Genomic DNA, 18,032 nt, shown 5'->3' with positions numbered 1-18,032 from the left:
AGCAGGTTATAAAATATTGTGTGCATATTATTTCATTAAAAAAAATAAAGTAAAACTTCTTTACCAAAAGTTTCTGTAGAATAATCACTAGACCACAAGGTTGGTTGGAACCGCAAGGTCAGGGGTTCAAACTCTCCAGCTGCAACTTGGAAACCCAAGACAGGATTCCTATGAGTCAGAACTGACGTGATGACACTTAACTTCTACTATACTGAAACATCAAGAGAGCTTCTTCTGCATTTTAGGAGTATGACTGCTTATTTCTTTGTTTGCATTTTTCAGTTTTTCCAAATCTCTGCAATTGATGTTTATGAATCAATAAAAGAAGCCTTGGTTTTTGGCAGTATAAATCCAATTTAATATTGAAAATAGTTTGAGTTAATCATTTTTATTAGCTACCATTTCAACAATAAATAGTTTGAAAAAATATGTTTTTCTTTCTATCTTTTTTTTTTTTTTAAATGCAGAAATCCTGAATGGTGGGGTCTATGTAGACCAGAACAAATTCCTCTGTTATGCAGACACAATCCATTGGCAGGATATTGTTCGGAATCCATGGCCTTCTAATTTGACTCTGGTTTCAACAAATGGTAGCTCTGGATGTGAGTATAATTTTAATGTTGCGAAATGTCTTTCTATTCTTATAAAAATGACTGATAACTTGTCATCCTAATTGACAATGTTTTACACATTGGCTGTATTTGAAATACTTGACTGAACATATTGCTGGAATATGTTTTACTCCTAGTTAATTCTCTTTGAGAGACCTAAGTCACTTTACCATATGGTTTAGTTTGTTAGCTCTGCTATTGCAGAAATACCACAAGTTGGTGGCTTTAATCAACAAATTATTATTATTGTTTCCTATCACAATTTAAGTGGCTGGACATTTGAAATCAGGGCCCTGGCTCAAGGTCAAGGTTCTCTCTATTCATTCTGAGGAGGGGCTGGGGGGTGGGGAGAATCCTTCTCAGTGTTACTTGACAACCTCAATATGGTATGTGTCTTCCCTTCCATTTGTGCTTGCTTTTCTGTGCTTTATCTGCTATGTTCTAACATCAAAAGTGAGTAGGTTTAAGACACACCCTACACAGATATGACTTAATTAATATAACAGAGAAAATCCTATCCCCAAATGGGGTTACATCATCAGCACAGGGATTAAGATTCACATTTACAATTTTGTGTGGCATAATTCAGTTTATAACACAATATTTTCAGAGTCTAAAAATGTGCTCCATTATCTATAAATTCAAGACTGGTGTGTAACTGGGACTTCACCTTTTTGCTGTCCAAATCCTACTGACAAAATGTAGTAGAACAAAAATGCACCTCCCTACTCTAAGTAGTATACACTTAGAATTCTGAATTTTCCATCCCTTCCACAAGTTTTACGGCAATCCTTCATTACAATATGAAATACTATAAATAGAGTGGAGCTGTCCTGCTCCTCTTATTTCATATAAAATTAATACATGTATATTCTAATTTTAACCATTAGTCTAATAAACTACCCAATTACCCATTATTATAATTTCTATGGCAGAAGAATTACCAGATCCAAAGTGTTTAATATGATTAAGTAGTAAGCAAACAACATTTGCACTATTATGAAAACTATTTTGTTTCATTTTCAAAAAGCAAGTAATGTTGTCCCTGTATTTATTATTACTGACACTTGGAAGAAAACAGAATCTTAATCAAGTCTTAATCTGGGTTTTATATTTCTCATCTATTCTGATATAATTCCCATCTGAAATCATGACTGTGTTCATATGGTTCAATGATTATATGCTATAATACTGATTGTGTTATGATGCGTTCATAGGAAATCAAATGCCAAGGGATAATTATTAAATTTCATATTGGCCCTAATAATATAATGAAGAAAAAGGAATTTATTTCATCAAAACTGACAGTCACATTTTAATAAATGGCTGAAACATTTAAAAAGAAAAATAACATAATTTTTGTGTCGCCCTTGAGCAGAAATTTGTATGAGATTTCATCTTTGTAGCATTCAAGTTGCCTACCTTGTGAATAAAAAAAAATGAATCTGTTCACAATAACAAGGGAAAATGATGTGCTTCAGAAATGGTTTCCAGGTTCAGTTTTCATACTACACTTTCTATTTGGGATAAGATAAGAGGAAAGTCCTGCTGATACGTAGCATATCAGACTGACTAGCCTGAGTGATGCTTGAGTGAAATCCAGCAAGAATAAAGCCTGAAACAGATCCAGAAGGGAACTATGGCCACAGGCCTCAAGATGTGAAGCAGGAAAGGACTGAGGCATTTGTGGTACTTTCACAGATGGCATCTCTTTGTGCTTTTCTTTTTGAAGACAAACTTGGACAGTTCTGCCTACAATTAGGCAATTGTGGATGATTTTTCTTTTTTTTGCATGCAAATAATTGCAGGTGCAAAAATGATAAATACTGATATAAATACAGCCAAAGTCCTTTTACATATTAATTGTCAATTGCTTGTCAGCATTTTATACTTCACATAGTGGTTCTTGCTGATATATGGTGTATATTGAATGGACCATACCAGAACCAAACAGTTAACATTGAGTCAATTCTGACTCGTGGTGACCCCTAACATATCCAAATAGCACTTTGCACCATAAGGTGACTTTCCCAGGACTGAACTTTTGAAAGTGAATGTACGCTTTCTCTTGAGACAGCGTTGAATGGATACAGACCTTTAACATTTTGATTATCAGTTGAGCAAATTAACCATTTGTACAACCCATGGAATCCAGAATATACCATTGTTGTTGTTAAAAGGTACTGTAGAGTCAGTTCTGACTCATTGTGATTCTGTTTAAAACATAGTAAAACACTGTCTCTCCTGCCTCATCCTCATAACTGTTATTATATTTTAGCCTCTCGTGTCATTCCAACTCAGTGAAGATCTTCCTCTTTTTTGCTTACCCTTAGCTTTACAAAGTGTGATATCCTTTTCTAGGGATTCTTGTTGTTGTTGTTGTTAAGTGCCATCGAGTCGGTTCTGACCCATAGCGACCCTGTACAGGGTTTCCGAGGGTGTAAATCTTTACAGGAGTAGAAAGCCTCATCTTTCTCCCACGGAGCGGCTGGTAGTTTCGAACCACTGACCTTAAGGTTCGCAGCCCGATTCGTAACCACTACGCTACCAGAGCAGTCCTTCTTATAAAATGTATAAAGCACTGAGATGAAGTACCCCCATTCTCGCTTCTAAGGACCATTCTTCAAGACAGATTTGGTTATTGTTTTGTTTGCCCATGGTACTTCCAACATTTTTGACCAATACCATAATTCAAAGGCATCAGTTCTTTGGTCTTCCTTTTACTTTGTCCGTGTATGGAAAAGAACATGAATATGAGGGGATTGTAAATATCATACCTTGGGTCCCATGCATCTTAGTCCTCAAAATGATACCTTAGCTCTTTAATATTTTCAGGAGGTCTTTTGCAATAAATTTGCCTGATGAGTATGTCTTTTAATTTTTGGTTGCTGTTTTTATGCGTATTAATTGTGGCTCCAAATAAAATGAAATCCTTAGCAACATCAATTTCTTTTCCATCATAAATTTTGTTTATTGCCCTAGTTGTAAGGACATTTTGTTCCCTTTACATGAGTTATATTCCAAAATCTTTGTTTCCATTAGTAACTGCTTCAAATGCACTTCTGTTACAGCAAGCAAGGTTGTACCATCTCTGTATGGTGGTTATGTGCCATGTAGTAGGCTCCAACTCACAGCAACCCTGTATAGGATTTCTGAGGAGTGGCTGGTTATTTTGAGCCACCAAACTTGAGGGTAGCAGTTCAGTGATTATCTTACAGTGCCAAAACAGTACTCCACTGACTTTAGTAGTTATTTTAATTTAAATAATAATTGTATTAATTGGTCTTCCTTGTAGTTGTATATATATTATATTTTCACAGACAGCATTTTATCAACATAGATCTTAAAAAGTTCCTTTTGATGATGAGTGCTATGCCATTCCTCTTGGATGTGTCATATCTGGCATAATAAACCATTGTTGTTGTTATTAAGTGTCATGGTGTCAATTCTGACTCACAGTGACCCTGTATAGAGTTTCTGAGGAGCAGCTGGTGAGTTTGAACCACCAACCTTATAGTTCAAACCGATCTGTCAGTCCAGTGCTTATCTTACAATGCCACACCATTGCTCCATAATAAACCATGATTGTTGAATTCAAAATGACCAATATCAGTCCATTTCAGCTCACTAATGCCAAGGATATTGATCTCTATGTGTTTGATAACTTCAAATTTTTCTAGATTCATACTTTAAGCATTGCATGTTCTGATTATTAATGACTTTTTGCAGCTATTACTTTTCATTTTGAGTCATGTACCATCAGCAAATGAAGGCCCTGAGAGCTTTGCTCCATCTATGTCATTAAGGTCAACTCTGCCTTAAGGAGGCTGTTCTCCCCAGGCATATTTTGAGGGGCTCATATTATATTAATGTTCTTCCACTATTCATGAGACGTTCAGTGACTAATCTGTCAGAAGTAGAATAACTATTCCTTCTTTCTAGTCTCTCTTGTGGGAGAAAGATGAGGCTTTCTGCTTCTGTAAAAGATTTACAGCTTCAGAAACTCTGTACAGGGTTGCTATGAGTTAAAACTGACTCTACAGCACACAAACACCACCACCGGTCTCTCTTAGCCTGAGAAATCTACTGAAACTGATCCACCATAGGTGAGTCTACTGGTATTTGAAATACTGATGGTATAGCTTCTGGCATCACAGTAACACCTAAGGCATTACAGTATGACATATTGACAAATGAGTGGTGGAGAACATGCCATAATTGTAAATAATGAATTAACTACCCTTAAATATTGTTTTCCTACAATGTTATCCTAAGTCAATCTGTTCCTCTTCCTTTTCCTGATGGTTGATCTCAGGCACTCCATGGTTTTAAATGCAACCTCTTGTTTGATGAATCCCATGACCAACCAATCTGTCATCCAGTTCAAAACCATGGTGATCATTCCTGACTTCAATCTCTCTTTGGTTTCTTGCATTTAATTGCTAAGTCATCTTGATGTTGCCTATTTCTTGTTGTTACTTAAATCTTATTACCATCCCCCTACTTCAAGATTTCATCTATTGCAGGAAATACTGAGATAATGAATGTTGTTGTTAAGTGCTGTTGAGTTGTTAAGTGTTATAGGGTTTCTGAGGAGCGGCAGGTGAGCTTAAGCCTCTAATCTTGCATTTCAAACCAATCTTGCAGTCCAGTGCATTAACCTGAAGTGCTACACCAGGACTCTAAAATAACATAGATTATTAATAATTTTAGGGAGATTATAGTTTTTTGTTGCAGTCTAGTGAAGCCTATGGACCCTTTTTAATAATAATTTTAAGTGCATAAAAATCAGAAAATGCATAAAATGTTAAAGGGTTGCAAAACAATTTAATTACATTGAAATGCAGTTACCAACATTAAAAATTAACATGTGACACAGTACTATCACTTTTTCTTTATGAGCGTGTAAATTTAAAACAAACAACTTAAAAATAGAAATTCCTAGATTTATACTAATGTCTACTGTAGTTTTTAAAGTGTTGAAGAGTAAAGATGTCACCTTGAGGACTAAGGTGCGCCTGACCCAAGCCATGGTATTTTCAATAACCTCATATGGATGCGAAAGCTGAGCAGTGAATAAGGAAGATCGTAGAAGAATTGATGCCTTTGAATTGTGGTGTTGGAGGAGAATACTAAAAGTGCCATGGACTGCCAAAAGAACCAACAGATCTGCTTTGGAAGAAGTGTAGCCAGAGTGCTCCTTGGAGGCCAGGATGGCTAAAGGACATCTCTCATAATTTGGACATATTGTCAGGAGGGAACAGTCGCTGGAGAAGGATGTCATACTGGGTAAGATGGAGGGTCAGTGAAAAAGAGGAAGACCCCCAACGAGATGGATTGGCCAGGTGGCATCATTGATGGCATCGAGTGTGGCAGCGGTAGTGAGGTTGGCCCAGAATCAGACATTGTTTCGTTCTGCTGTGCATGGGGTCGCTATGAGTCGGTTCCGACTCGATGGCACCTGACAACAAAAACAACAACTACTGTAGTTTGGAAACAAAGTAAAGTATAAATAACAAATTAGTGTATCCCCAACAATAATGTAATATGAACAAATCTGTGGTCTTCATTGGTTACAGTGTGACTAGGAATGCTAAGACTACTGTGGTTTTGTCCTTGTGTTTCTAATAGATGACAAGCATACATGTTAATAAGAGATTTTTTTTTTTTTTTAATGTACTGTTTCCTCATTGAAACCTCCTACCATATAGAAGCCCAGGGCCTCCTGGTTAAAAGCCACTATGCTTAGTTGTTTTCTTGTATCTGTTGTTATTTTTAAATGCTGTCAAGTCAGTTCCAACCCATAGCAACTCTGTATAAGGTTTCCCAGGAGTGGCTGGTGAGCTTGAACCACTGACCTTGAGGTTCAAATTGACCTTGAGTCCAGCGCATTAACTACAATGTCACACCAAGACTCCTTTCTTGTCTCTTTGTTGTTGTTGTTGTTGTTAAGTGCCATCGAGTCGGGTCCGACCCATAGCGACGCTGTACAGTAGGACCAACAAATTTTCCCTACAAAATGCCTGGAAGCGCTTTACCTAATGAACAACTAGCTATGATCCTATCTAAAATCCCTACCATTGCAACTAACAAAAAGAGGGTCATGTCAAACAAGACCAAAACGTTTACAGTTTTCAGAAGTTTCCTGTCTGTATCGCTCCTCCATGCATTGAGTTCTTACAGTTAACTAGTCTAGTCCTCCTTGCCTTTTCTCTCTACCAAACCAATTACTATGACTTTCAGACACTCAGTAACTGTCATCTCTTCGAACGAATTTTCTTTTCTCCAGTTTGAATTAGGTAACCTTTCCCATTAACCCTACAGTGGCCAGAACTGGACCCTAGTATCTTACCTTACACTTTAAAATAAAAACTCCTTGAAGACAAGACACGATCCATCCTTCTGATGTCTGCTCTAGTACACTTGTTGTTGTTGTTCAGTGTTGTCTAGGCCCGAAATCTTTGCCAGAGTGCAAAGCCTCATCTTCCTCCCTCGGCTACTGGACTCACACAGCCAATCTTAGGGTTCTCAGTTCAGTACTTATCCTACAGAGCCTCTGACTTACTGACTGAAGAACTAGATATCAAAGATCAGCACATAAACTGTAGGATAAGCACTGGACTGCTAACGGAAGGTTGGTGGTTCAAACCTTTCAGCCACTCCTCTGAAGTGGACTCAATAGCACATAAAACAGTGTATATACAAAATAATTGATGTGAAGTAAAAGTTACATTCTAGAGCTTATTCACCATTAGTCTTTTTGGGTACAGATGATAACGTATATCTATTTGCATAAGTTACTTAATATATTTCATATATATGAGTGTAGGTATAATGTATATATATAAGGGGGAGTAAAAAAGTTTGTGGACAAACAGAATGAAGAGAATAGAATTTTCACACAAACTTGTTTTAAAAAACCCTTATAGAGGTGGTGGTTATGTGCCGTGGAGTTGGTTCTGACTCATAGTGACCTTGTATAGGGTTTCCAAGGCTATAAATTTTTAAGGGAGCACAAAACCTCATCTTTCTCCTGTGGAGTGGCTGCAGACTGGAACTGCTGACCTTGTGGCTAACAGCTCAGCTCATAATCCACTGCACTACTGGAGCACATTCTGTGTGTGTGTGTGCATATACACACTTACAAAGGAAGCTTCAAAAAGTTCCTGTAAGAAGTGACTTAAAAGATAATGGAATTTTTTGAAACCTTTTTGTATATATACAAATATACACATATCCATGCATATATATGAAATGTGTAATGTGCATATTTTCCAAGTGATATTTAAAAGCAGATATTAATTCATTTAATAACTGAATTACCATAAATCATAAAATTTTCATATAAAGAATTTTAAAAATGGTTTATTTTAAAGTACATTTTACAAAACACAAATTAATGTATATTTGTCATACAGTACTGATTGATAATGTCTTACAGTAATGATTCCTAAATAGAAAACTATTTTCAAGAGCAACCTGCTTTTTATTGACATAACCTTTGGGCTATAATTGAAACGATGAAGATTGAAATGTCTAGAAAAACAACTGTTAATGACATTGCTTTTTCATATATAGGACTTGGGAAAATTTTCAACCAAGTTATAAGTGCACCAAATAGGGCTATTCCCCAAAACTAATTTTCAAGGTGTAAAATGCAAAACAAAAACAATATAGTAAATAATATTTTATTTATTTTGAGCACTATAATAATGGTATGACTCCTATCACCATAAAGACATCAAAATAATGGAAATAACTTACCTTCTTTAAACGTCAAGCAAATAAGGGCACATTAAAGCACTACAATAGAAAATAGAAGACCTGTTTACTAGACAACAGACTATTTAAGAGTCAAAAGACTTGCCTGAACCTGCCCCTCCTTTTTATTTTCACCAGATGTGATTATTCTAAGCAAAATATTTGTAAATATCTGCACACCATGCATGTGTTCTTATAGTATAATCTAATATTATGAAAAGACAATGTCTTTAGTTACAGTGATATCTGTAGATACAGTGATAGTAAAAATCACTGATTTCCTAATTGGGCATGTAACAGAATATTGGCTGGTGGGCTTGAATAGCAGCTGGTAAGCTTGAACCATCGACCTCATGGTGCAAACCAACTTTGCAGTCCAATGCATTAACCCAGAGTCCTGGTGTGGCACTGCTGGTTAATGTGTTAGACTGCAAAGTCAGTTTGAACCATGAGGTCAGTGGTTCAATCCCACCAGCTGCTCCTCGGAAACCCATACAGGGTCACTATGGATTGGAACCAACTCAATGGCACGTAACAACAACAACACATAAAGAACTATAGTCTAGACATTAGTGAGCTGAAATGAACCAATATTGGCCATTTTGAATCAGACAGTCAAATGGCTTACTATGCTAGGAACGACAAACTGAAGATGAATGGTATCATATTCATTATCAAAAAGAACATTCCAAGGTCTATCTTGAAGTACAGTGCTATCTGTGATAGGAAAATACTCATATGCCTACATGCAAGACCAGTCAATACCACTATTATTCAAATATATACACTAACAACTGAAGTCATTCATAATGAATTATAGAATTCTACCAATTTATTCAGTCTGAAATTGATCATACAGTCAAGATACATTGATAATTATTGGTTGGAATTGGGAAGTAAAGAGAAAGAATCAGTAGTTGGAAACTATAGCCTTAGTAATAGAAATGATGCTAGAGATTGCATGTTGGAATTGTGTAAGACCAATAACTTATTGGTCAAGAATACAAAAATCCTCACCACTGGACCAACCAATAAGCAACATTCTTATCAATGGAGAAAAGATTGAAGTTGTCAAGGACTTCATTCTTCTTGGATCAACTATCAACACTCGTGGAAGCAGCAGTCAAGAGTTCAGACGACATATTGTGTTGGGCAAATCTGCTGCACAGGAACTTTTTAAAGTATTGAAGAACAGAGATGTCAGCTTGAGGACTAAGGTGCGCCTGACCCAGGCCATGGTGTTTTCAATAGCCTCATATGGATGCGAAAGCTGGACAGTGAATAAGGAAGATCGTAGAAGAATTGATGCCTTTGAGTTGTGGTGTTGGAGGAGAATACTGAAAGTGCCATGGACTGCCAAAAGAACCAATAGATCTGTTTTGGAAGAAGTGCAGCCAGAGTGCTCCTTGGAGGCCAGGATGGCTAAGCTTCACCTCTCATACTTTGGACATATTGTCTGGAGAGAACAGTCGCTGGAGAAGGATGTCATGCTGGGTAAGGTGGAGGGTCAGAGAAAAAGAGATGGATCAGCCAGGTGGCATCATTGATGGCATCAAGTGTAGTAGCGGTAGTGAGGTTGGCCCAGGATCGGACATTGTTTCGTTCTGCTGTGCATGGTGTCGCTATGAGTCGGTTCCAACTTGATGGCACCTGACAACAACAACAAATAACTTATTGCAAACACCTTTTAAAAACATCATAAAATATGACTGTATACATGGATCTCATATATACAGAGATGGATCTCGTGTATACATGTACCAGAAGGAATACACAGGAATTAAATTGACTAGATAGTGGAAATGCTAAATTTCATCAGCCAAAACATGGCTGGGGGCAGGATGTGGATGAATTACTCATATGCAAGCTAATGCTGAAGCAAAAGAGAATTAAAACAGGTCCATAAGAGTCAAAATATGACCTTGAATTGCACTTGAGTTTAGAGACCATCTCAAAAACAAATTTGATACTTTAGACACTCATAACCGAAGACCAGACGATCTGTGGGATGACAACAATAACATCATACAGGAAAAAAAGCAAAGTATCATTAAAAAGACAGGAAAGAAAGAAAAGATCAAAATGGATGTCAGAAGACATTCTGAAACTTGTTTTGAGCATAGAGAAGCTAAGATGAATGGAAGAAGGTAGGAGATAAAAGAGCTGAAAAGAAAATTACAAAGGGCAACTTAAGAAGGCAGTCAAGTATTATAATGAAATGTGCAAAGATCTGGAGTTTAAAAACCAAAGGGGAGAACATGCTCAACATATCTCAGGCTGAAAAAATTTAACAAATTCAAGTCTCCAGTTGAAATATTAAAGGATTCTATGTGCAAAATATTTGACAATGCAGAAAACATTAAAAGAAAATGGGGGGGGGGGCAAAAAAATGGAAAATAGAGTTGCTGCTCTTACATGAAATGGCCCATTTTCAACCATTTAAGGAGATACCATATAATCAAAACTGATAGTACTGCAAGAAGAAATCCAAACTGCACTGAAGTCATTGGTGAAAACCAAGAAAGAAAAGGAATTGATGGAATAAAAATTGAAATCTTTCAATAAACTGATGTAGCACTCGAAGTGCTCACTCATCTATGTCAAGAAATTTGGAAAATAACTACCTGACGAACCAATTGAAAGAAATACCTATTTGTGCCCATTTCAATGAGAGCGACACAACACAATCTAGAAATCACCCAACAATATTATTAATATCACATGCAAGTAAAATTTTGATGAAGATAATTCAAAAACAGACGCAACAGTACATTGACAGGGAACTTCTCAAAATGCAAGTCGGATTCCAAAGAGGTGGTGAACGTAGGGATATCATTGCTGACATCAGAATAATCTTGGCTGAAATCAAAGAATATCAGAGAGGTGTTTATTTGTGCTTTATTGACCAGACAAAGGCTTTTACTGACAAACTATGGATAAATTGAGAAAAATGAGTATTCCAAACACTTAATTGTGCTCATAAGAAGCTTGTACATAGACCAAAGGCAGTTATTAGAACAGAACAAGGGAAGACTGAATAGCTTAAAGTCAGGAAATGTGTGTGCCAGGGTTGTATCCTTTAACTATACTTGTTCATTTTGTACGCTGATCAAATAATCTGAGAAGCTGGGTTATATGAAGAAGAACATGACATCAAGATTGGAGGAAGACTCATTAACAACCATGATATGCAGATGATACAAACACTGCTTGCTGAAAGCTTAGCTGACTTAATTTACTTACTGAAGAAGATCAAAGACTACAGCCTTCCTTATAAATTGTACTTCAATGTAAAGAAAACTAAAATCCTAACAACTAGATCCATAAAAATACTATGTTAAATATAGAAAAGATTGAAGTTGTTAATCTTTTGTTGTCAGTTGATGGTTTCATTTTGATTGGATCTGCAATCAAGATCCATGGAAGCTGCAGGTAAGAAATTAAAGGACATTGCATTAGGCAAATCTGCTGCAAAAGGCCTCCTTAAAGTGTTAAGAGCAAAATTATCAGTTTGATGACTGAGGTGTGCCTACCCAAGCCATGACATTTTCAATAGCTTAATATGCATGTGAGAATTGGACAGTGAATAAGACATACTGTAGAAGAATCAATGCATTTGAATTGTGGAATTAGAAAAGAATATTGAAATCATTATAAACTGCCAGAAGAATAAACAAATCTGCATTGGAGGAAGTATAACCAGAATGCTACTTTGAATTCAGTATAGTGAGATTTTTGTCTCTAATACTTCAGACATGTTATCAGGAGGGACAGTCCCTAGAGAAGGACATCATGCTTGGTAAAGTGGAGGACCAGCAAAAACGAGAAAACCCCAATGAGCCGAATTGATATTTTTGATGATGTTGAAGGATGAGACATAGAACAAAACAAAAACAGTTTTGTTCTGTTGTACATAGCATCGCTATGAGCTGGAACCCACTTTAGGACACTAACAAATCTCAAATAACCACAAATCTCTATCATAGATACATTCTGTATGGTAGATAGTTTGCACCCCTTTTTGGATCTCTGTGAGCTTATGTAGTTAGGTGACTCACTGTCTCCCTGTGAGTAGTTGAAGAAGTAAACATTTCTTCAAATAGACAATCAATGGAGTTCAATTTGTCCATTTGGAACAGCTTTCAATCTTGTTGCCTTTCAGAAACTTACTTTAAAATAAGTTTTAATAAGTCTTTTTGCTAATATATGTAAGTTTCCATATATATATATTTTGTATATGTGTAATTACGTAACTAAATGTTGATGATATTATAAAAAACTTTTCATATTGTTCAGATAGAATGGAAACAACCAAATTTCCTTGAAGTAACTCCTAATATATATTTTTTTTTACAGGGCAGTTTTTTGCAATTAGAATTTTTGAGAACTTACTGACTTTTTTATTCTGTGTTCTTTGTCTCCTCTAAATGTACTCCATGGTTCATATTTCCTCTAATAATGACCATAAGAAAACATTAACTTTGATTTAGATACTTTTTAATGTTCAAAAGTTTTAGAGCCGCAAGACATAAAAGGAGGAACATTCATATAAAATGATTATCAGTCAAATGTCTGGTAATCTTTTTTTTACCTATAGTTGTAAGTCATCCTCAGTGGAAAGTTGCAAAGAATTCTAAGCATGGAAGGATACGGTTGTTGTAATTGTTAAGTGCCACTGAATTGGTGCCAACTCATAGCAACCCTGTATAGGGTTTCCAAGTAGTGAGTGCATGGTCGGTTTGAACTGCCAACCTTTGGGTTAACAATCTAGTGCTTATACTACAATGCCTCATCAGTACACATGCCAAAATGTTAGTTAAATTTTCACATATTAAGAAATTCATTTTTACCAAATTAAAATCATATACTGACTGAAATAACAACTATTCAATTAATAAAAGAGATTTACAATGATGTTTTGTTACATAAAGTCATGAATACACATTTGGTGTATACAGCAGCTATGTAAAATGAGAAGTATACTGAAGCCACTCAGTATTACCACCTTTTATTTTTAGTGATTTTGTTGACTCCAGAATGGATAAGAGTAATATGTGTGTGTCCTGTTGTTCAGTCTTCATTAAGATACTTCATTACTATTTACATGACCATCCTCATTTACTAAACATGGAGTCCTGGTGTGGCATTGTGGGTTAATGTACTGGACTGCAAAGTCGGCTTGGACCGCAAGGTCAGCAGTTCAAACTCACCAGCCACTCCTTGGAAAACCTATACATGGTTGCTATGGGTTGGAACTGACTCAATGACACTTAACAACAACAGCAGTGTACACATATAAATATTGTTTTTGCATGTGTTTTCTCTCTCCTTTTTTTCTTTTTTTTTTGTCTCATTGAGCAGTTTTATTTCATGGGGCTTGGGGAGAAGCTGCTGGCTAGACTGGAGGATTGGTCAAGGAGCTGGGCTGTCTTTAGGCAGTTGGAGGATGTTGAATTAGGAGCTCAAGCTGCTAACCCATTTAGTAATCTTTCAAGCCAGCCTGATGCAACTTTTATTTAATTCTTTGCTGCTTGGTAAGAACAAATTATGTTCTATTTAGAGGTGATTCTTTTGGCAATTGTAAGTGCTCTTTCTAAGCAGGGGAGGGAAAAAAAGAAAAGAAAAGAAAAGAAAATTATGCAGTGACATTTCTCTTTGAAGTTCTCCTTAAAGTATAAGTAAGAGAAATATATAAAAGGATGAGAAAATCCTTACTAAAACATTCACAAAGAAAAAGTCATCTGAAAAGTAACTATCCTAATCAACAACTTCTATTCTCCTACCTTCTTCACCTTTTATTAAACAATCATTTTGATCTAGATAGTTTTTCAGAAATGTTTTCTGTAGAATCAATTCAAATTCTGTACTCAGGAAGGAGAATACAGCATTCAAATAGCTACTTAAAACATATGTCAAAGTTTGTTTTTTCATAATAAAAAAATTCCCTTTAGTAGGAAAATCACAATGTTAATTCAAAAAAAAATAATAATATATGATACACTGTTGGAAAACCATCAGATCTTCATTTCTAAATTTCATTGTGATGAATAGCTTGAAATTTCAAATATTTTATTCAAAAACCCCTGCCATGAACCAGTAAGTCAAAAAGTATTGGTGCTGAGGTTCCAGTTCATACATGCGCAGGTTCATTCCAAACAAAATGTGTTTAAAGCTGTCTCTGCAATCAATGGATGGCTGTAGACAACTTCTCTCAGCAACACTCTAAGATAAGCTCTTTACTGCTAACCACAAGTTCTATAGTTCAACCCCACAAGCCACTCCTTGTAAATTTTATATAGGTTTACTATGCATCATAGCAAGGAGCTCTGGTAGCATAGGGTTACGAGTCAGGCTGCTAACCTCAAGGTCAGTAGTTCAAAACTACCAGCCAGCCATTCTGTGAAAGATGAGGCTTTCTTATGTAAAGATTTACAGTCTTGGAAACTCTATACAGGGTCAGAACTGACTCCACAGAACACTACCATCACCACCACCACATGACTCATAACTGATTCCATGGCACCTACAATAACAACAAACTTGTCCTAATCTTCCTAGAGTGCTTTCAAAAGAAGATCCCATCCAAATCTGCTGGGTCAGTTCAAGATCATCTCTGAAGGCTAGGGTACCTGTTTCTTAGTATTCCAAAGGGGTAATCTTTATAGATTTTCTTGAAGGACACAGAACCGTCATAAGGGATTAATATGAAAAAATTAAGAAAATTGAAAACTGCACTGCTGAAAGAAAGGCCACCAAAGTTGCACCAAGGATTTGTTCCCACCATTACAATTCACCTGCTCATTTTTTCAGTGTAACAAGGGATATCCTATGAGAATTTCATTGAGAACCTTACCCTATAGCCCCGATCTTGCCACTTCAGAATTCTCTTTTTTTCCCCAAACTCAAAGAAAAGTTCAAAAGAACACAATTTTAGTCCCTGGAGAATGGCAAAGCTCCATTTTTTTTTTTTTTTTTTTTTTTTTTTGAGGTGGCATAAATAAAAGATCCCAGAATTCTTCAGGAAAGGGTTAGAGAGATGGAGACACTGCCTTCATTAATATATAGACCTTGATGGAGGGAGGATATGTTGAAAAACAATCACTCCACATTTTAATATTTTTGTCACATAAAGGGTTAAATGATTTTTCAGCAATATTTTTTTTAACTTACATGAGTTTTTTAGTGGGATAAACAAATGCTTAACTAAGAGTATGTAAACTTTTATGATTGGCAGGGCTCTTCCTACTTTGGTTATTAAAATGTCAAAGTCCTAAAGATAAATTTATATTATGTAGTTTTGTAACATTTTAATAAAATAGTCAATTTATTTTATTATTCTGTGTAGTAGGCCTAAAGATTTTGAGGGGGAAAATATTGTTTCATCAGTGACAAATGAAGAATATAATATATGCTAAGTATTTTTACATTAAAAAAATAACATATATTTTCTTACATAAAATGACAATTATATAGAGAGAACTCAAATAGCACTGTGTTGTCTCCCCCTCACTCTTCTGATACTTCTTCCCCCAAACTGTTACCTGATCTTGTCCCAAGGCTAAGTCTCATGCCTTTCCACCTTCTTTGTAGTATGTTCCTTCCTCCTAGTAATCCAGCTGAAGCTCTGGGTTTCTATGTGGCTATTGACTATGCGAAGGCTTTCGATTGTGTGGATCGTGACAAGCTATGGACAACATTGAGAAGTATGAGTATTCCAGAACACTTCATTGTACTTTTGAGAAATCTGTACCTGGACCAAGAGGCAGTTGTTCGAACAGAGCATGGGAACACTGAATGTTTTTAAATTGGGAAAGGTATGCGACAGGGTTGTGTTCTTTCACCATTCTTGTTCAGTATGTATGCTGAGCAAATAATACGAGAAGCTGGGTTCTTTGAAGGAAAATGTGGCGTCAGGATTGGAGGAAGACTCATTAACAACCTGAGATATGCAGATGATACAACCTTGCTTGCTGAAAGTGAAGAGGACTTGAAATATTTACTGATGAAGATCAAAGAGCACAGCCTTCTATATGGATTACATCTCAATGTCAAGAAAACAAAAATCCTCACCACTGGACCAATAAACAGCATTCTTATCAATGGAGAAGAGATTGAGGTTGTCAAGGACTTCATTCTTCTTGGATCAACTATCAACACTCGCGGAAGCAGCAGTCAAGAGATCAGACGACGTATTGCATTGGGCAAATCTGCTGCACAGGAACTTTTTAAAGTATTGAAGAGCAGAGATGTCAGCTTGAGGACTAAAATGCGCCTGACCCAAGCCATGGTATTTTCAATAACCTTATATGGATGTGAAAGATGGAAAGTGAATAAGGAAGATCGTAGAAGAATTGATGCCTTTGAGTTGTGATGTTGGAGGAGAATACTGAAAGTGCCATGGACTGCCAAAAGAACCAATAGATCTGTTTTGGAAGAAGTGCAACCAGAGTGCTCCTTGGAGGCCAAGATGGCTAGGCTTCGTCTCTCATACTTTGGAGACATTGTCTGGAGATAACATTCGCTGGAGAAGGATGTCATGCTGGGTAAGGTGGAGGGTCAGAGAAAAAGAGGAAGACCCCCAATGAGATGGATCAGCCAGGTGACATCATTGATGGCATCAGTTGTGGTGGTGGTAGTGAGGTTGGCCCAGGATCGGACATTGTTTCCTTCTGCTGTGCATGGGGTCGCTATGAGTCACTTCTGACTTGATGGCACCTAACAACAACAACAATTAACCTTGAGTCTGAAAGTGTCAATGTGCAATTGCTTTCCCTCTCTTGTTCTCATTTTTCTCATAAGAAAATGATTTGTAATATGGAATAATGGATCAAAATATTAAAATAGTGCCTGGCACATAGTAAGTATTCAATAAATGTGAGTTGTGTTATTTTTATTGCTTTAATTAGAATCTGGTACTCTTATAAACACTACTGTCCCTGTGTTGTACCTCAACCTGTGGGACTGTGGTCTTCTGTTAGCTTTCTATCACCATTAATTAGCAGTCATGCCTACTGTTTTGTGGAAGGAAAGACACCTTTTGTAAAGCTCTTAATATTCACTCATAACACCCTTCACCCTGCATCGTTGGGGTCTTCTGGTATACTCTGCTCACTCTTCACATACATCAAAGATTTTGGCAAATACCCCCAAATTATTGTTTTATCTCCATGTATAATCAATTGCCTAGGTGATATGAATATGTGTCTTTTGATTTTTATCAACAGCCTTGCAAAATGGTTTCTACACTGCCTAACACCCAATGACTTTCATCAGAAATCAGGCCTTACTGTGATATAGTTAACATTTGTCTCTTTTGATATGTTTTTATTCTAGTTTGTGTACCCTTTTCTCCTCTGTGCCTAATAGCTATACTATTCTATCTGTTAACGTGAATTAGACACATGGTTATATTGGTTGGGTAGAGATACTAAAGCTGGTATTTCTGGGCTACAAGTCCAACTGTATTACTTGCTGTATAATCATGGGCATGATATTAAGCTTCTCTAGCCTCAGCTTCCTCATCTGTAATATGGGATATGAGTAGTACTTGCCTCCTAAAATAGTGAGAAATACATTGTTTGGAGGCATGGCTGGCATGTGATAGAATTTCAGTGTATCTAAATGATACACTTTAATATGCTAGCTAATGATACTCTTTAA

At 36.4% G+C, this 18,032-nt stretch overlaps 1 protein-coding gene across 4 annotated transcripts in view; it reads left to right on the top strand.

The window, feature by feature from the left end:
* Positions 1-18,032, top strand: part of ERBB4 (v-erb-b2 avian erythroblastic leukemia viral oncogene homolog 4) — a 1,604,115-nt gene that overhangs the window by 993,467 nt on the left and 592,616 nt on the right. For all 4 annotated transcript variants that reach the window (XM_006872745.1, XM_006872748.1, XM_006872746.1 and 1 more), the window contains exon 4: positions 468-602. In XM_006872745.1, coding sequence (XP_006872807.1) covers positions 468-602 — 135 coding nt within the window. The remainder of the gene's footprint in view (positions 1-467; positions 603-18,032) is intronic.

This window comes from Chrysochloris asiatica, unplaced genomic scaffold (genome assembly GCF_000296735.1).
Source record: "Chrysochloris asiatica unplaced genomic scaffold, ChrAsi1.0 scaffold00212, whole genome shotgun sequence".
Lineage (NCBI taxonomy): Eukaryota > Metazoa > Chordata > Mammalia > Afrosoricida > Chrysochloridae > Chrysochloris > Chrysochloris asiatica.
The sequence above is the reverse complement of the archived record's forward strand: the minus strand, read 5'-3'. Positions and strand labels throughout refer to the sequence as shown.